General features: G+C 52.4%; 2 protein-coding genes across 3 annotated transcripts; both read right to left on the bottom strand.

Moving 5' to 3' along the window:
• Window positions 1-401: 401 nt before the first annotated feature.
• Window positions 402-8,215, bottom strand: TXN2 (thioredoxin 2). Its single transcript, XM_051784643.1, has 4 exons — window positions 8,129-8,215; window positions 7,484-7,668; window positions 5,402-5,525; window positions 402-550 (listed from the first exon to the last, which is right to left on the bottom strand). Exons 2-4 carry the CDS (start codon window positions 7,666-7,668, stop codon window positions 434-436), a joined length of 426 nt encoding a protein of 141 aa, XP_051640603.1. The 5' UTR covers window positions 8,129-8,215; the 3' UTR covers window positions 402-433.
• A 1,598-nt stretch (window positions 8,216-9,813) lies between these two features.
• FOXRED2 (FAD dependent oxidoreductase domain containing 2) lies at window positions 9,814-18,728 on the bottom strand. Of its 2 annotated transcripts, none has more exons than XM_051784581.1 (9): window positions 18,598-18,728; window positions 17,556-18,086; window positions 15,799-16,050; window positions 15,031-15,300; window positions 14,164-14,330; window positions 13,347-13,512; window positions 12,605-12,846; window positions 11,567-11,737; window positions 9,814-10,832 (listed from the first exon to the last, which is right to left on the bottom strand). In XM_051784581.1, exons 2-9 carry the CDS (start codon window positions 18,062-18,064, stop codon window positions 10,567-10,569), a joined length of 2,043 nt encoding a protein of 680 aa, XP_051640541.1. In that variant the 5' UTR covers window positions 18,065-18,086; window positions 18,598-18,728; the 3' UTR covers window positions 9,814-10,566. The 2 variants fall into 2 exon arrangements, with proteins under 2 accessions (XP_051640541.1, XP_051640540.1); XM_051784580.1 differs by lacking the exon at window positions 18,598-18,728 and adding an exon at window positions 18,376-18,483.
• Window positions 18,729-18,779: the final 51 nt, after the last annotated feature.

Below are 18,779 nucleotides of genomic sequence, written 5' to 3'. Positions count from 1 at the left end.
AAGGCAGAGGCATTCTCAGCTTTAAATGAACCCACCCAGGGCAGGTATGTACCATCATCTTGTAGGGAGCAGCTGCCCTCTGCTCTGGGCTATCAGATGTGAGGCAAAGAGGAAAACATTCCTCCTCTTAACTCAGCAGCAGCAGCTCTGCACGTCAGCTCTTGGCTGATAAACACAGGCTCCTAATTCCAGCCACATTCCCCATTTTGAGAATAAGCAGCCCTGCTCCTCAGCGCCCTTTACAACTACTGCTGCTCACGAGAAGGGGGAGAGGGAGGGAAGGGTTACAACACTGTCCATCTCCTAAAATCACCAAACCAGAAGGAACCCCCAGGTTGTAAAGGGCAGGGAGTTGACCTGCCCTCAGCTCTCCCAGGCAAGGAATGCACAACATGGACATGTCCAGAGGAGAGGTACAAGCCACCCTTTTACTTCAGGCTCCAATGAGTTTCTTGAGGAATGCCTCCAGCTGATCCTCGTCCTTTATGCCCACGAACTTATCCACAACGTCTCCATTCTTCATAGCCAGCACAGTTGGCACTGCTGACACCTGGGGGCAAGAGAAACAGGGAGACACAGGTTGAGCAGAGGCTGTGGGGAGCCCAGCTGCACTGAGTCCCCAAATGGAACTCTACAGAAGTGGTTACAAGGGAGCAGAGCATACACTGCTCTAGGGTAAGATGTCCACTTGCCAAACAGGCCAGCTGAGCTCCATGTTCCTCCTCTCCCTGTGGCCTCATCTCTGCACTGACTTACAGCACACTGCTTAAGTCAAGGCTGAGCTGCTTTTTGAGTTTAAATTTTTAAAGACTATGCCAAACCTAATATAAAAATGAGGCAAGGCTGTTCCCACCTCTCCAGTACAAATTCCTCTTCTCCTTCCCTTTTGTCCTATCATAAGCGAACAAATCCAGGACACCTCTCAGACATGATGACCTTTGGACATTTTGTAGCCAGGGCAGCATCAGACTGGACCTGTGTTCTTCTCCAGACAAGACTGGAACTGGAAGATGGTCCCGCCCCATCACTGCACTGGTAGATTTCCTGCTCCATCATATCATGGTAAAGACAATTACCAACCCATCTTTCCGTTTCCACTCCTGTTTTCAGTGGTTTCTCTGGTCACACATCAGTGGCCACCCACTGCAGATCCCTGACAATTAAGTAAGAAGTGAAGAAGTCCCTCTGACCAGAGCCAGCAGGCAGCTGTGCTGCTCTGGGCACTGCTTTTTTAGCTCAGAACAAAGTTTTCTGGGAATTATTCAAGAGAACAGTGTTGAAAATGACAACATTCCCCAAGGACTTGCTGGTTGACTGGTGACAGCAGAGACCCCAGGGACACGACTGAGAGAAGGAACAATCAGAGTTGGGAGAGCTGCAGCACTAGAAGATCTGGTCACATTTCTGACCCTACAGCTTCAATACCCTTATCTCTGCAAAGTCTCCCCCCCAAAACATGTCCTGTCCTTATCTCACCCGCTGGCTCTCCTCCAGCCTGCAGGGCCTTCCCATTTGCACTGCCAGCCTTGCTGCCAAAAAGAATCTGCAAATCCCTCCTCTGGGAACCCACCAGAGGGCTGGCTTTTCTCCCATTGGGAGCCCAAGATGAAAGGGACATTTTGTCTTCTTCCCTTCCCACCCAGACTCTGCAGTCTGTTCTTCAGGGCTTTGCAGTCTCATCTGAAGCGACGGGAGCGCCGGGGCTGCTGCAAAGCAGGATCTTCAGCTCCTCCTAGTGACTGGAGGGAGCACATCCACAGGGCTTGGGCCCCAGCGCTGGCGATGGTGCCATCAACATGTTCCCCTGTGGTTTTAGGTGCGAGAAAGGACAGTACCAGCATGGCACTCAACTGGTTGCTCCCTTCCTGAGAAGGGCAAACCTCCATTGAGCCTCCCTCTGCTTTGCACAGTGGGTTAATGTCGAGCAGAGTTGCCCCAGCTCCATCCAAAAAAACCAGCAATGGCAAGCATCAGGCCATTAGGGCCTGGGTGAGGAACAGGCGAATCTTGGAAGCACTACAGAGAAGCAGCCAACCAGAGCACCCATGAGCTTCACACAGCCTCAATCTCTCCATCTCTTTCCCTCTTCGTGCTGGTGAGCAAACCCCGAGGAAGAGTGGATGGTCTGTGCCTGATGCTGCAGAGCCAGGCAAGAACCAGGGGCATGGAGCAACTTGCCTCTGCCCAGAAAACACGATGGTTTTGTCAGCTTTCTTCCTGCCAGCTGCAGCAAGGGCAGCCCATTAATGGAGCATGCACTTTGTTTTGCTGGTTGAGAAGCAAATGTCATGAGAATTTTAGAATGCAAAGTTGAGGGTGTTTTTTTATTTTTTTTCCCTTCTTTTTTTGGGTCCCATCTGCACTGAACCTAAACAAACTTTCTTCCTCCCTCAAGAGCATTTCTACAGAAAAAGTCAGTCTGCTTTTGATTAGTGCTGACCACACAAATAAACAAACATGGACATCCAGGTTATTCCTGGCACCACCCGCACCAAGGAAATTCTCTCCCATCTAAAACTGGGGCTTTCATACAAACTTGGATGCCACACAACAGAGCAGAGAGGATTTCACCCAGGCCTACAAATGAGGTGGTAACACAGGATGGAGCTCTGTTGATGAACGACCGTCTCTGTACCCAGCAGCTCTTCTGAGCTGCCCACCCACAGTGGCTGGAGAAGGGGCTGCCCTTTCCCAGTGGCCACACACAGAGGCAACTGGCCAAGGCAAGAGATGAATCTAAAGAATTTTAAGAGACTGAAGATAAACAAAAGTATTTCTTCCCCCTTTCTGCTCTCGAGGTGAGAGGTCAGGAGCAGGCTGGAGCAGTGGAGACAGGCCCCAACCAGAGATGAAAGGTGTTAGATACAAGGAGGAGTCCCCAGAGAAAGAACTTTTGTGCTGGGCATAACTGGATGGGGAAGGGCACTGGAGACATTACTAGTGGCAGGAAATGCATCCGTGGTGCTTCGTGCTAAGCCAGGATGGCTGGGAGCCAAGGGCAGCCGGCCACTTGTGTAGAGGAATGCGCTAGCATTCCTCGGCTCTTCCACAGGGTCTCCCCCTCATCCTGCCTCCCCCTGTACCAAGGAGGCTGCTGACGAGGACATTGTGCAATCAGGCAGCAAGATGGGGGCTGTGTGTGTACGTGGGCAAGGGAATAAACATGGATGGAAGGAGACTTCCTGGGAGCTAGTGAAGGAGTTGTGGGGGTGGCATGGACACTGAAAACCCCCAAAACAAAAATTTTCGCCTGCAGACATCTGATCTGCAATGGAATGGCTTTAAAACAAATGTTTGCTGATCCCTCCTAAATATCACCTTTGGTTTTCCTGATCTCTCCCAAACACTATCTTTGGTCCCTCTTTGATGTCGACTTGGTGTCTTCCCATCAGCCCTTACACCCACATCTTTTTAAGTGGCAACTTCCCAAAAGATGAAGCAAAACCAAGCACGTGCTCAGCACATGAACCAAACTTCTGCCTTGGAAAGGATGCCCCAAACTAGGAATATCAAAGCAAAAATTTCTCCATTACCCCTGCCTGTTTGCAGCTTCCTACTCACAGACACTGCCTAGGGTTGGGGCTTTAGCCATGGGGATAATGGCCCAGACAAGACATACGCATCACCCCGAAAGCAGAGGAGGCAGCGATAATCCCCAGGCCCTCTTACAAGACAAAATCTTCATCATGTTTGTATATAAGGCTCCAGAATGAACTGCTAGAAGCTGACCCTTCCCTGCAGCCTCAGTCCTGCCTGCCCCCCTCCCCCAGGGCTGCCAGACAGGCAGACCCTGCACACAAACACGTGCACACAGCAGACAGTGCAGCTGCTCACTCACCACCCTGTGGGAGAGCACACGCAGCGTGTCATCAAACCTGCACAACTTGGGACTTTCAGCCTCTTTTCACAGAACTTCCTTCATATGCCCACACCCTGCTTGCCATTTTCCACTCACCTGAGATTATCCTCTTGTAATCCCAGCTAATTCGATCTACTGGAAGGCTTGGAACAATACAAGACTTGAGATAATAATCTCTATTCTCTTCTTAGCATGGCCGCTACCAGAGCCTTGCCTGCATCTGTTAGGATTTACACACTTCTTGACCACCACTAAAAACACCTCTCCCTCTTCAACTCCTCACCAGGACTCTTCTGCTACACAGCCTACGGGCTTGCAGTAGCCAGCCCTGCTCAGGAGCCAGTAGCCACCTTCCTTGGCCTGGGGCGTATCTGCCAGCATGTGTCCACCAACGAGAACACCAGAGGCTCTTGTGCTCAGCCTATGGGAGCTGCAAGTCATGACTGTAGGCACCAGCTGTGTGGACACACCACCACAGCACAGGCAAAAACATCTCCCTCAGGAAAGAGTGGGAGGGAACAAGCTGTTTCCACTTCCGTCTCCTTCTGGCTTGGCAGGGTGTGGGAATGGCATACAGTGTCTTCTCCAGGCTCAGCAAAATGACAGCTTGCTCAAGAGATGGTTCACACTTTGCAGGGCAGCTTGAGGAGCTTCCTGAGCTAGCATCCACCCTGGGAGCAGGACTTCATCTGCAGAGGGGGAGCAGATCCATCTGCGTGACACTTAATTAAGCACTTTCTTCCCCGTAAAAGACAACTGCAAGATGCCCCAACTCCACAGACAGAGTTGTTATTTACAAGGAGAGAAAACAGAAGTGAGCACAGTAGTCAGAGAAGCTTTTGTATTTTTTAAACTACCTAATCACTGACACAGGGAAAAAAATAACTAAATCGTGTAAACCTAAAGCCTTCTCCAGTTGTTCTCTCCTTCCTTGGAGAAAGGCAGCACAGGGAACACATCCAGCAGTGGTGTTAACACACTAGTGTAAGCACCAAGGTCCCTCCTCTCAAGAGCAGGATGCATGCTCCTGTTGTTTATGTGTGTTTCCTGACCTGGCTTCTACCTGTCCAAACAAAACTCACGGTGTCTCTTTGTGCTATAACTCAAGGATGGGATGTTATGACCCAGCTACAGATCCTGAACAAGGAAGGGAAAGAGAAGATGGGCCAGTGGCACAAAGAACCACTTTCAGTAGCAGAGCAGATTGGGGATTGTTACTTTACATTCTTGCCCTGCACTTGAGCAGCCCAGGCTCACAGCAAAACGCCGCATGCGCTTCAGGCTCCTCAAGGCCAGGCAAGTGACAGATGCCTGCAAGGCCTAGAAGACACCTTTGTGCAGAATCAGAGGGGGGGATGCTGAGCATGACCAGCAGAGCTGGAGAAGAGTCAAGCAGCAAAATCCACCTACTAACAAGAGATCCAGTAGGCACTGGGCTTCCCCTCCCCTCCAATGCTGCTGCCATGCAGGCACAGCTTTCCACAGGGAGGGACATTCTTGGTGCTGCCAGCCAAAGGAAGTCTGTGCTCTTCCACCTCCTACCTCGTACTCGATAGCAAGGTCTGTGTGATCATCAATGTCCACCTTGGCCATCACCACCTTCCCCTCCTGCTTGGCCACCATCTTCTCTAATCTGGGGCCTAGGATCTTGCAGGGACCACACCACCTGATGGAGCAAGAAAAGAGAGGGGACATTAGAGGAGGCAAGCACAGCAACAGCCATGGAGGATGTGCTGGTATGCCGGTGCTGCTCCATTCGGGAGCCAGCCTGGAAACACCATTCCTGAACCACAGCTTTGAAAAACACTCCTCTCACAAAGGAGCTGCCAAAGGCATTAAGGAAGCTTCATGTTCAACCATCCAGAAGCCACTCTGGCAGTCACACTCGAACCACCTGAGCTGGGACCGAGGCCCCTTCACAGCTACACACCCCACACTCGCACTCAGACCAGGTTTCCTTGCTGGCTCAACCCCAGGTTTCCCACAGCAGTGCCTCAGATGTCCCCATCCTTAAAACAAACAGATGAAGCTGGTGCCTTTGAGGAAGAACCCTGAACAATGGAACCCTTGGGCTTTTATCCTCTCACAGTCTAAGCCCAGGACAGGCAGCTCCTGCTGTGTCTCTGAGTGTCAGGTCACCTGGCTGGGCCACATGTCTCAAGGCCCTTTGTTGTGTAAAGGGTCAGCAGTTCACGGCCTCTTGCCTGGGGCTTCCAGAGGTCAACCTGCAGCTCCCCTGCAACTGCACCCTGAGAGACACCTGCACTGAATGTATTCCTCAACCAAGGGTTTTTTCTGTGTGTGTGGTGGAGGGGCTGAGTGTGAGAAGAGGTCACCATCCAGCATTTGTGGTGCTTTAGATGTCATTTCGATCACACCGCAGTCTGCTTTGCCAGCCTTGTTGGTTCTCCTGCCCTCTTCTTGTTCACCCCCACCGGGCTTTACATCCACATGCAGAGCTGTGATCCTGCTGCCCTGGAGCCAGTGTTGCTGCTGGGCACTAGGCTTGCTGACCACACCCAAATCAGTTTATGCCAATCACCAAATCACAGATTTCCCCTCCATGCTCATTGCAGGGTTTACAGAGACCCCCTTTAGCTGCAAAACTTGCAGAGGCATTGCATCTGTTCAAAGGGAGACCATCTAATCCAGACCCAGGTGCAGCAGTAGCAGGCTCTGTGAGGCCCTGGACACTCCCTGCATGCTCTAACTGCATCAGCTAGGATACTATGAACTTAGTTCAAGCAAAACATGAGTTAAAGCTCTAAGTGCCCTTTTTTTATAGAATTGAAGCTCTGGTGAACTTTGCTCCTCCTCAGCCTCCCTCCCTATCAAGTTTCACTCTTTCAGTTATTTGTCCTCTCCTCCCTGGATGATCCCAGCTAAACTTCACTTTGCTTTGCCAGCTCGGTCTGTTTAGAGCAGAAGTTTTTGGGCTGTTTCATACTCTGTTTGCCCTCAATCAGCCATAACAGGCTCATGTGACAGCACTGCAGGACTACATGAAAACACATGAAAAAAATAATCAGTGTCGTTAATCCAGCAGATAACATCTAGGAATATTTTTACTGGCAAGAGGATGACAACATTTTTGTTGATGACAAATGCTGCTGTTAGTGTCACAGGGCTGTTATTAACACAAAGGCACTTGCTGTCAAGAGCCTCAAGAGCAAGCAGCCTTAGGAAACCTGGAAAGACACAACGTGGCAGTGCTGGGGCAGAGCAAGTGCAGAGCTCCTCCACGGCTGTTAACAACATTTAATGCTTCTAAGAGGACATTTCATCCCAAAAGCTAAATAGGGGAGAGATCAGAATTTTTTCCTGAGGTATCTTTTGCAAGATGATGCAAGGCCGGGGGTGGGGTGACACCTGAGTGCTTGGGAGGTGCAAGTACGCCACCCTGGGGAAAGCCTTCCTGGCACTGCTGTTTGACACCGCTGCAGGGCACAGCTGTGAGTGAAATCTTTACGGACTGAGCTCCATGGGCAAAATCACCCTGTAACACCAGACCCCACAGCCTGGGAAGCCCTCGGCCCTGCTCCTCCCTGGTGTGCCCGGAGTGCCACCGTGCCAGGAAAGTCAGGGCACACCTGCACATGTGACGGTGGAGAGGGGGGAACTTACTGTGCATGGAAATCCACCACCACGGGTTTGGGGCTGTTCACCACCCGGTCCTGGAAGTCGCTGCCGTCCTGCACATTGAAGGTGCTCCTGCGGCCCGCCGAGGTGCCAAAGGCCCTGCCGGGGGGTGCCGGGGGACCCCGCGGGGTGAGGGACAGCAGCCGCCGCAGCGCCAGCCTCTGGGCCATCTGTGGGGACAGCGGGAGGTTCGTGGGGTGGGGGGCCCTCCACGGCTGGTCCCACTGCGGCAGAGCCCCGAGCCGAGTGCGCTGGGCAGGGCAGCCCCCAGGGCAGGAGGTGCCCGGGAGAGACACTGATGGGATATCACACGGGAGCGCTCCCTGCCCCTGTGCTCAGCCCGACAACCCCTGCAGCTCCGGCCCCACGGCCACGGGGCCTCCACCGGGATCCCAGCTCCAGGCGCAGGGCGCCGTTTCCCCGAGTCCCCCCGCCACAGTACGTGCCTTCCCACCCCCAGGGCAGCCCCGGTACCGCGGGGCTCCTCCAGCCGGTGGGTCCCGGCAGCTCTCGCAGTGACAGGGCCCCGAGCCCCCCAGCCCGGTGAGGGAGGACAGTCCCCCTCTGGCCCCTGAGGACAGGTCGCCTCAGCCCGGAGTGTTCCCCCGGTCCCCCCCGATCCCCTCGCACCTTCCCGGCCCGGAGGTGACCCGCGCCCAGCCGCACTTCCGCCCGCCGCCCCGCCCACCTGCGCGCTTATTGGCCGCAGCCACCGGATGGCTGCGAAAGACGGCACCACCGCCCCCTCAGCCGATTGGCCGCCGCCCCAAGGGCCGGCCATCTCTGACTGGTCGCCGTGCCCGTCCTTCAAGCCGCTTCGCTCCGCCCCCGTGGGCGCCGGCGGGCTGCTTCACGCGGGGCAAACTCCGAGCGCTGATTGGCGGCGGAGCCCTCCAATGGGCGCCGCCCTCCGCACGTGCCCCCATTCCCGGTCACGGCCCTGCGCGGCGGCCCCGGCCGGCGGCTCTCTTCAGGTCGGAGCTGGGCAAAGGGCTTTCCTTGAAGTGCACAGCCCTGCAACCCCCCACACAGCCATCAGCTCCCTTCCAGAACGCACCCTGCCCCCGCGGGTGACACAAAGCAGCGTTTGTAACCACGGTCCCTGATGGAAAACAATTCAGAGCCAAGGCTCCACTCCCTGCCACCTCCAGCACTGGGGGGAGCCCAACCGGAACAAGGCTGAGAGGGCAACACTCATTTGGCAGCACCCAAAGCAAGGAGACTTGGATCCCGGCTCCCCAAGTCCAATTGGAAGTGAGTGGCAGCAAAACCTCTGGGGTTTGAGTCACCAGATCAAACCCTGGAGACATGCAGAGCATGCTGGAAGAGTTGGTAGGTGCTGGTTTTTTAGACCATCACTTTTCTAAAGGAAATCACAATGTAAGGCAACATGTACACTGTGAATGTACAGATTCACGTTTTCCTGAGGGAATTTGAGGATGGAAGAGGAAACAACTGCAGAATGTGCATGTGTGTAGGTACAACAGGGATGCACTCTGTGTCAGCACCCACAGAGAACAAATGAAACAGGCTCTTGGGGACAGCTGGTCAACCCAATTCAGCCACAGGCCCTTTTCTTCCCCTGGACAATTCCAAAATAAAATGCCCATGGTGCCAAGGATGTTGCAAGTAGTAACATCACCCAGGCAACTACAGGCCACGAGAGCCATTCCTGGTCTGGCCTTGGAGCTGCGGCAATGGGATGTAAAACCCATAGAAGGATGCTGATTGATGCCAACTGAGGTGATTGTTTCCCCTCTCCAGTTGCACATGAACAGGTGAGATCTTCCAGAAGCAGCAGCATTGCTAGCACAGCTCAGTGCTCCCAAAGAGTGCAAGAAATCCTTTGACATGTCCTTCACCTCTTCTGCTCCCCAGCCTCTCCAAGAAACTGGGGTTTTACAGAAACAGTAACTGAATTCAAAGGATTGGGAGAGCTTTAGGTACATGTAAAGTACAGCCCCCTCCAGTCTGGAAGCACAAGTGTATATTTTTCGAGAGGCTAAGGCGTTGGAAAACATGTGTGGAGGTAAACGCCTGTTCCCTCTCACCTCTCCTCTATTTCCTAGAAATCACAGGGATATCATAAGGTCAAGCTGAAAACTGCTTTTGCTTTGCCACTCCAGGGTCATGGAAGAAGCCCACAGGGAGGAGACAGGCAAGTGCATGTGGCTGACAGGGGGAGCAGCAAAGTGCAGCCAGCCTCCCAGACACTCCCTGTAGGATCTCAAGGTGACTCAATGGGAATAAATTAGAGAAGGAGCATTTTAACAACGTCAAACTTTCTTGATGGGACATAGTGCAAACAGCAGAAATATTGGTCATGCTTTATAAAAGACAAAGGGCTAACCTTCCAGGCTGCCTGGTGTGGGAGAAGAAAAACATGAGGACAGCATAGCTGAAGTCAGTGTCAGTCTCTGTGTCCCAGGCATTCCAGGCAAGCTACTCATCCACTGTGGAGGGAAGGGTCCCTTGTAGTGCTCTCTGGGAAATGACAAATTATCTGACCTATATGGTAACTAAAAAAAAACCCTCCCCACTGAAGCTACACAACTGCCCTAACTCAAATGCAAGAAAAATACTGGAAGTTTGCCCAGAGTACCACTTCGGGACCCGATGCAGGAGCAAATCTTCAAGTATACACAGGGTATAGCATCCAGGGACCAGAGAGCCTGCACCAGGCTCCACAGGGTGCAAGCAGGTCACCTCCAAAGGGGAACATGACATTTTAAGTTTCCCAGGTGTTCCTGAACTCTCTTCTGTGACCTCTGTACGTCACTGCAGATACTGGTCAGTCAGATAAACACAAACACCACTTTCAGGCAACTCTGAGCTCTGCAAGGACAACGCAGGAGCCTCAGCATCACTGGATTTTGGCCCGTTGCTCATTATTCAAAAGATGTTGGTCCTCTTCGTAACAGCAAGATCTGAGCAGGTCTTTGGCAACTCATGATTAGGGGAAGGCATGAGGATGGAAAAAGGGCACAGGAAAAGGGCAGAATCCTGCTGTGGATCTCTGTTACAGTGCTGTCACAACAGCTCTAGGTTTCAGTGTAGAGCAAGAAAGGTTAAAGCTCATCCTTGGCCTTGACAAGATGTTGCAGTGGACGAACTGGAATGACTTGATCTCTCAGCAACTGGTCCCTTGACCTGTCATGGCTGTCAGGGGGTCTGTCACCCGAAAAGTCTGTGAGAGTGTAATCCTGCAGTAGTCCAGCTTGCACCGCGTGGCGCCGGAGCCCCTCGCTGCCCACAAGCCCCTGCATCCTCACGTATCCCTGCTGGCAGAAGGGGGGCAGCTTCTGATGGGTGAAGGCAAACAGGAAACAGGACTCTGCAGGGGAAAGGATCGAAAATCAGATTCAGCAGAGATACCCTGTAGGGAAAAATTCCCATAAAGTATCAAGGACTCATTCAAAACAAAAGGCAGAGAGGACGAGGGAAGACGACTGCAGCACAGCAATTGAGTTAATTCTGCAGAGCTCAGGAGATGCAGAGAGGGATCTCCAGTCTGCAGTCTGAGAGAAAAAGGATCTGGATTTGAGGTTGTGTCCATCTGGCATCCTCTTTGTACCACAGGATTGCTTCTCTCTGTTGCCATGTGGGCTTCCTGCAGGAGGTTCCTCGACCAGTCTTCAGACCAGGAAGGGAGGCAGCAGAGGCTGTCTTCAGCTTTCACACCACAGCACTCCCATTTCCCATGGGAAAGCAATCCCATCATCAGTACATAAGATCTAGTACCCAATAGTACAAAGAAATGTTCAGATAATGGAGAAGGGAAGCTGCAGCTAGAAAAGGGATTGAACCCAACCTGATATACCTTTCCCTAAATCCTGGCATGCCTGGGCCAGTCTCTTTCTAATGGTGAGCAAGAGCAAAGGCTCTTTGGGAACATACACATACAGAACGGCACTTTTTACTGTCTGGGGATTGTGCTGAGGTGTGACTGATGGTGAGACAAGCAACTCACCACAGGAAGATCTCAGCTATCTGCAGAAGAGATCCTTCCTGTCTTTTGTACCTCACATTCCTCCTCCTCCTGCCACCTGGACTCTGTGCTCAAATTACCTGCAAAGAAACTGCGCAGGTCGGTGCTGAGGCAGTTCTCCAAAAAGCGCCTCAGTGGCAGGATGTGAGCATTTGGGGCTGTCCAGTCTGTCAGAAAGTCCTCCACAATGTGATGGATGGCATCTGGATGAGGGAGAGGCCACTCTGGCGGCCGGAGTTTCATCTCACGCTCTGCCAAGAGAACATTAAGGGAGTCTCTTAGAAGCAAAATGGCATTAAAAAGAGCTTGAGGAATGGAAAGCAGCTGTGACAGCTGTTTCAGCTTTTGTCCTGACCTTTTAATCCCTACCTTACTTTCATTTGCAATCCCCTCTGCTAGCTCTGTCCTCAACAGCCCTGCCACTGCACCAGCTGCCCTCTGTCCCCACTCACAGCATTCCTGTCATTTCACTCCTGTTCCCCCTGGGCAGGGACTGCCAGACGGCCTAAGCTGTGTTTAATGCTGCTACACATCATGCTTATTTCCGTGCAAGGCAGGCTGGACCATGACCCTAGGTTTCTGGGGATGAAGACTCAACACACTCACTTCCCAAGGAAATCTATTCTGATCATGTTTGCTTGCTGGATATAACACTCCTCTTCAAACCCTTGCCTTTGGCTGCCTCTATGGCTGTGTGACCTCTCAGACCAGGGTCAGCCACATAGAGAAGCTTTCTTTTGGCAGCAGCACTGCCAAACAACAACAGCCCAGCCTCATCTGCCAGGCTCTGCAAAACACACACAGGGTGCCAGCCAAAGGGAAGCAGTGTTCCTCTTTTTGGGAATGGTGAAATTTCCAGCACATCTATTTGCTCCTATTTTCAAATGTGAGGTCTCTGGTACCAACCTCCTATCCCCCGTACTGACCGATGGAAATTTCTTGCCAACTGCCAGCTTCTTTTTCAGCTCATGCAGTGGTGGGCGGGTGTCTCAAAGGATGGACATGAGGGAAATGGAGAAGGGGGAACAATGCCTTCAGGTACCGCCCCTCCTCTGGCTCTGAACTATCTTCATCCCTCTCTGTTTCGCTTGTATCACATAGCTAGCAGGAAAACTCACCTGTTGGGAGGCGTTTGTAATAGTAAATAACAGGGTGTAGAAAGTTGGACTGCCAGGCATGCTGTGCTTCTCCCACGGCACGGTTGTAGTAGAAGACATCCTTGTCAGCCCCAGAGAAATTCCTCCCATACTCCATGATGATGACAAAGAGCCCATTGGGAGCCTTTCTCCCAGTCTGCATTTCCAGCTCTGCTAGGACTCCAGTGGGGTACTCTTCCAGGTATTCAAATGCTGTGGCATTCCTGTGAATTGCAACCACACCATCAGACTTTCCCACCAGACAAAGCCAGCTGGGATCCAACCCACCCTCAGCTGGGTGAAGATAAGGCCAAAAAGCCATCAGATAGTAATTTTTTTTTCTGGTCATTACAGATCTGGGCTGGACTTGATGCAGAGCTTATGAAGGCTGCAGATATTGTTACAAGACTCCATTATTTTCCTGGATTATGGGACTCTTCTTTACATTAGAACTGCTCAAGGAAACTCTTTTCCTGGGGACAGTAAAAGAGTATTCCATTGCTGAGCCTGGAGGGAAGGTCTGTACCATTCCAGCCCTTTAAGAAAGGGAAGTAAGGGGCAGAAGTAACTGGCACCAGTTGTGGCAGTGGTACAGGTCTGGGGTGGCTGCCTACACGACTTAGGCAGCAATCTGTGTGGTGTCACCATGGGAAGCAATGGTAAAGAAAGAGAAACAAAATGATGGAGTGCAGTGCTGGGAATAATTACTCACTCACTCACTCACTCTCTCAGCAGAATGATGTCAGCCAGGACACTGAACATCTGGTAGAGGCCTGAGGCCTCGTTCACCCGCTTGATGATGGAATTGGTCAGCTGTGTAATAGGGTAGACTGTGGATGGCCAGGGGACACCATGGTGACGGTTTTCCAATAGGCGATGGACCGCGCGAGCTAAGACATCGAGAGAAACAAAGACAGCTTAGTTAAAAATCCAATCTTACGCTTTTAAGAAATCCAATCACTCTGCTGCGGCACAGGACTCAATAAATAAGCTTTACAGCTCCTCTGTGCTCAGGATCTCCCACCCCAATCGCTGGTAACTGCAGTGGAGACGCCCTCTGAAAGCTGATGTGATGCTAAGTGGTGGGGGAGGGGATGGTGGGGTCCTCAGGTATATTTCTTTACTTCTGGAAAGTCCTTTAATGATAAGGATGGGCAAACACACATAAAGAAGGAAATTTTCTCTACTGCCCACAGCTGCTGGGTTTTAACTCCACAGCACAGACCTCTCACCCACAGCCAGTCACGAGGCAGAGCATCTGGCAGGAAGAAATCTATTGTGTTACATAAATAACAGACAACAGGCAAGAGAGACACAAGACAAAACAAAGACAGACAACCAAAAACTTCAGATATGACCCCAAGTCACTTCTCCTCCACTTCAGACAATGCAGATGCAGCTGCAGCTTGACTGTGTTTTGTCATTGTTATTGCCAGAACAAGACTAAGGGTGATCTCTTTCCAGCAGTAAGCTATGGACTGTTCCTTTGAAGAGAGGAACAATTTCCACCTCTGCCCTTTCTGTACACCCCAGTTACTCACTTGTATACCGGAATCCATGGATGAAGCCCCCAGCAGATTTCCTGAAGTCAACAGAATGGCTAGCAGTGCCGAGAACAAAGAGCCCCTGAGTGCCTCTGGACTCATAGCTGGGTTTGATCTGAGGATACTTTTTAATATTCCCTTTTCCTGGCATCATTCTAAGGGATCTGATGTGCAAAAGAGAAGAGCAGGCTGTCAGGAACGATGGGGGTAGCAAATAAAAAGGGTTTCTGATACACATTATATTGCAGCCACTGCAAGACTTTGCTTCATACCCCTGCTGCCCTCAGTGGGGTTTACTACTAAAATGAGGATCTTCAGAAGACAAGGGTGCTCATCCCAAGGTAGCTCTGGACAAGATCCAATTCCAGGCTGAGCCACCGACAGTGAATTCCGGAAGACAGTGAAGTTAGCAGTGTAATTTTCAACCGCAGGATGCACCAAGGTGGAGTGAAGGTTGCATCCTCAAGGAAATTTGTTTTCCCCAGAAAAAACCTTCCTGTAGTGATCTGCACCTGTACCATCGTCATTTCAAAAAAACCCCAAAACATTGCTAGCCTTCTCCATGTGATCTGACAGGTCAGGATGTTAAGTTCTAAAGGCACAAGTTTTTCTGTGTCACTCGGTCCCAGCACTGCCATCTGCTCAGCCTTAGAGTCTGTTGGTCAGAGGGCAGCAACAAACACATTCCCACTGAGACACAGCCTTACTTGCAGGGTAAACAGAAGACTGTGCAGCACCAGGTAGCTCAGAGCACATGGAGGTCCAAACAATGCTGCCAGGAGAGGACCTGCCCTTCCTTTCCCCCCCTACTCAGGCCCTTCAGTCTAAATACCTTCTTCCCTGGAGATCCTGGTTCCCCCTCACCTGTTATAGATGGAGAAGTCAAATTTCCAGCCCAGGCAGCGGATGACACGGTCGTAAGGTGCCCGGGTGGCAAAATTGTCCAGTTCATCCTGCGGGAGGGTGATGGAATCGATGCCTGCGCTGATGTTCCCGTTCTCCAGGTAGAACCGGAGTGTGATGTGCAGCTTTCCTTTTTTGTCCTTGACAATAGCCAGATCTTCCAGGTCACCCTCCAGAAGCCCATCCAGAGATTTCAGCTGGTAGGTGTCCAGCAGTCCATTGTTAATTGCTCTATGAAAAACAGGAGAACATAAGAAGGGCTAAAAGAAGGGAGGTTCTGTCTTAGCTGCTGAAAATGGGATCAATTGTCAGGCATCCCAACTCCTCTTCAGTGTAAAGGTTATCCCCAGAGCCTCAGGGCTCAAAGGAAAGGCACAGGTAACACAGCCTCACTGCCCCTGCAGGGTGTAGCCAACCTCTCAGCTTTCCTCTGTGATTGCAAGCAAAGGAACAACTTGAGAGCCAGCACTTTTTAATGATACAGTTTCCAAGTGGACATGTTTCTATCTCACACAGCTCCCAAAAAGCTCTCATCATGCTTCTGTGTTCAGCAACTGCAACCTGGATTGTTTTAAACCACGGATCTACAGAAGGCCCCACGTTTCCCCTGTGCCTCTCAGGACCACAGCAGCACTACCTGCACAGTCCAGCCTGTCACCTGGGAAAGAAGTGATTCTCCTTGTTTGTACTTCAGCTGCATCACAAAGAGGAACAGAAGCAGTTTCCTACCTCAGATCCCCGACGTAGTGGGTGGCCCAGGAGAGGCGCACGCGGGACCGGCTCACCATGTGGATGAAGTTCGTGACCCCCAGAATGTTCTCTGCCGTCTCAAAGGCTGAGTTCCCGCGTCCCAAAATCAACACGGTCTGGCCAGCAAAATCCTCCGGGTTGATGGACACAGTCTCGTAACCCTCAACATATTCTGAGCCAGGGAAGTTTACCACATTGGGGACCCACGTCCCAGTGGCAACCAACAAAGAGCTGTAAAAACAGGGATAGCACTAGGGAATGCTGGAATTAGAGGAATGGGGCTCCATCTCAGCACTCCTTCCTCCTCCCGCTGTGAAAGATGGATGTGATGTGCCCCCCACAGTGATGCTGGATCATTGGCACAAGCCATGGTTTCAAAAGAAACCTCTACCCAGTTCCACCTAATGATCTGCTCCTCTCGTCCCTCTCCTCAGGACAACTAGGCATGTTCTTATATATAGCAAAAGTCAGTGTGGATGCTGTACATACACATCTTACTCCATTGTTCATGAACGCAAGCTCTGCTCATATGTATTCACTAACTATATATATAATGCTAAAGTTCCACACATTGGTTATATGATGCATAAAAAATGACTTTGATTTAAAATTTGAGTTGCCTTTTAGTAGAGCAGGACAGAAGTAATTTTTAAGGAGACAGGATATGGTTTTGATATTTTGAAATGTAACTCCCAGCCATAAAAACATGTTAGCAACGTCACTAATTGTTAACACCAAAAATGAGTACAGTGATCTTTTTATATCTCTGCGTAAGAGCTTTTGCTTGATTCTTGGGGAAATGTTTGTGACTTAGATGGAAACGCCAGGCAGCTGAGGCGAGCAGCACTGTCTGCTGTCCCAGCCTTGATTACACAGCTCCAAAAAGCAACTTGCTTGCAGTACGTGGGTGTCCGGGATTGCCTTCTGTCCCCCCTGAGCCTGCCAGCAGCACACCGGCAAGTGACAGCCAGCACGACCTGCTGTCATAGAGCTGAGGTTCTCAGGAGAGGTGGGAAATACACTCCATATGTTCACATGAGTAACTTCTAGGTTTTTAGGAACGTAGCTCAATGACAGTGCAGGATATACATGCGTAAATATGATGAGGGGAAGGGGAGTTCAGGGACCAGCAGTGTTGAGGGTTATTTCTTATAGTCAGCCCCACTTTCCTCTGGTTCCCCTCTGTGTTCCAGCTCTGTCAGCTCACGGCTCAGCTTGGCTGGGACACAGTTCTGAGCTGAGACCTAGGAGTGAGGTGTCACTGCACTGACTCACTCTCATTTTCAATAAATGAAGTGGTGGCTACAAGTACAACTGTGTTACTTTTTTCACAGACAGCAGTTATCTAGTGATAAAACAGAAGTGATTTCAAGTTTACCTATCAAGGATGGACCCTGCCATGATGGCCAGTGCAGCCTGTTCATATCTGCTCTGCCCTCAGCTGCTCAAGGCAAAAAACATTGCTCATGGAAGGCAGTGTCTTCCCAGGAGCACTTATTCCACTCATCCACCCACTGACCCCACAAAATGTTTTTCCCTGTGATGGTGGTTAAGGCTCTAGGAGGCTGTGAAACCTCCATCACTGGAGATATACTCATGCCTCAACAGGGCAAGGCTTTGAGCAACCCAACAAAATGGCCTTCATGGGCCTCTTCCAACTTAACTTATCCTGTGATTTTATGACCTCGAAGATGACCATGTAGAGCCGCACGACAAGCCCCAGGTTTGCCCATTACCTGCACTTGTAGTTCTTCCTGTCCTGGTCAGTCAGGAGGAAGTAGTGGCCATTCCAGGCCTGCTCGTTTCTCTCCAGTGTCACGTGGATGATGGCTGTGTTGTACTGAACCCGCAGCTCCAGCAGGGATGCAAAGTCCTCCAGGTAACGCACCATCGTGTCAGCGTGAGGGAAGAAGTCACGCGAGTAGTGTCGGAAAAGCAGCCGCCTGTCATGGCTGAGGAGCGAATTCCAGTCGTGGCGGAGGTTGAACTCGCTGTTGGATTTGCCCGTGTACTGCTTGTTGATGCTGATGAGCTTGCGGTGGCGAGGGTAGAGGGCGAAGAAGCTGCCAGGTGCATGGCTCCGCTCGAAGACAACGTAGTCCCGCCCGGCTTGCTGGAGGAAATAGGCTGCCTGCAGGCCCGCGGGGCCGGCCCCGATGACACAGTAGTCGTGGTAGAGGAAAGTGGTGCTGCTCAGTGCACACAGGGCCAGCCCCAGGAGCGTCCCACAGACCAACGTGGCCATGGCAGGGCTGGCACCGCCACCCCTGCGGGGAAGAGCACCATGGAAGCGTCACCTTGGGGACTACAGCCTCCATGCAAGAGACACCTGATCCCATCAGTGCCCACCTGCCCCTGCCCAGAGACCCCCGGCCCCGCCAGAGCCCACCGGCCCCTGCCCCGGCCCAGCCGCCATGACGTCCCCGCCCAGGGCAGGGGTGCTGAGGCGGGGCCCTGCCCCCTGCCAGCCAATAGCAAAAGGGGCCCCAGGTTCCCCAGCCAATGGGCGCACAGCGCCCCCGGTGGCAGCGTACAGGTGGGAAGGTGGGGCAGCACCTGTGGATTAATGGCCGCGAGCGCCTCTGCGCCCCAACAGCCAATGGGAGAGGGCGGCCCAAGCCCACCAACCAATGGGCGGCGGGGCGCCCCGCGCTGCCCTCGCTGCCCCGCCAATACGGCCCGGCCCCGGTGTCCCCGCCCCCGCCAATGGCGCGCGAGGCGCACGTGACGCGCGGGGCCGCCGCCGGCCGCGCAGACCCGTCCGGCCCGCGGCCGCACCTGCGCCACGGAGCCCCCGCCGCTCCGCTGCTCCCGCTCCGGGCTCCTCCCGCTCCGCTCCCTCCTCTCTTCCGCGCCGCCCGGGCGGGGCGGGGCGGGCACGGCGCCGCCTCCCGCGCGCTGCGGGGGCGAGCGAGGGGGGCGGCGCGGGCCCCGCGCGTCACGTGACGCGACCGCCGCCG

Source organism: Manacus candei, unplaced genomic scaffold, assembly GCF_025592945.1.
Source record: "Manacus candei isolate 608988 ecotype Guabito, Panama unplaced genomic scaffold, ASM2559294v1 h1tg000018l, whole genome shotgun sequence".
NCBI lineage: Eukaryota > Metazoa > Chordata > Aves > Passeriformes > Pipridae > Manacus > Manacus candei.
The sequence above is the reverse complement of the archived record's forward strand: the minus strand, read 5'-3'. Positions and strand labels throughout refer to the sequence as shown.

Excerpts from the sequence above, each read along its gene's own strand:
- TXN2 (XM_051784643.1), bottom strand. The coding sequence starts at position 7,668 with ATGGCCCAGAGGCTGGCGCTGCGGCGGCTGCTGTCCCTCACCCCGCGG. Across the intron at positions 5,526-7,483 it reads GTGGTGGATTTCCATGCACA|GTGGTGTGGTCCCTGCAAGA; the intron begins GTAAGTTCCCCC and ends TTGCTCCATCAG. Across the intron at positions 551-5,401 it reads ACCTTGCTATCGAGTACGAG|GTGTCAGCAGTGCCAACTGT; the intron begins GTAGGAGGTGGA and ends TCTTGCCCCCAG.
- FOXRED2 (XM_051784581.1), bottom strand. The coding sequence starts at position 18,064 with ATGGCCACGTTGGTCTGTGGGACGCTCCTGGGGCTGGCCCTGTGTGCA. Across the intron at positions 11,738-12,604 it reads TTACAAACGCCTCCCAACAG|AGCGTGAGATGAAACTCCGG; the intron begins GTGAGTTTTCCT and ends TTCTCTTGGCAG. Across the intron at positions 10,833-11,566 it reads CCTGCGCAGTTTCTTTGCAG|AGTCCTGTTTCCTGTTTGCC; the intron begins GTAATTTGAGCA and ends TTTCCCCTGCAG.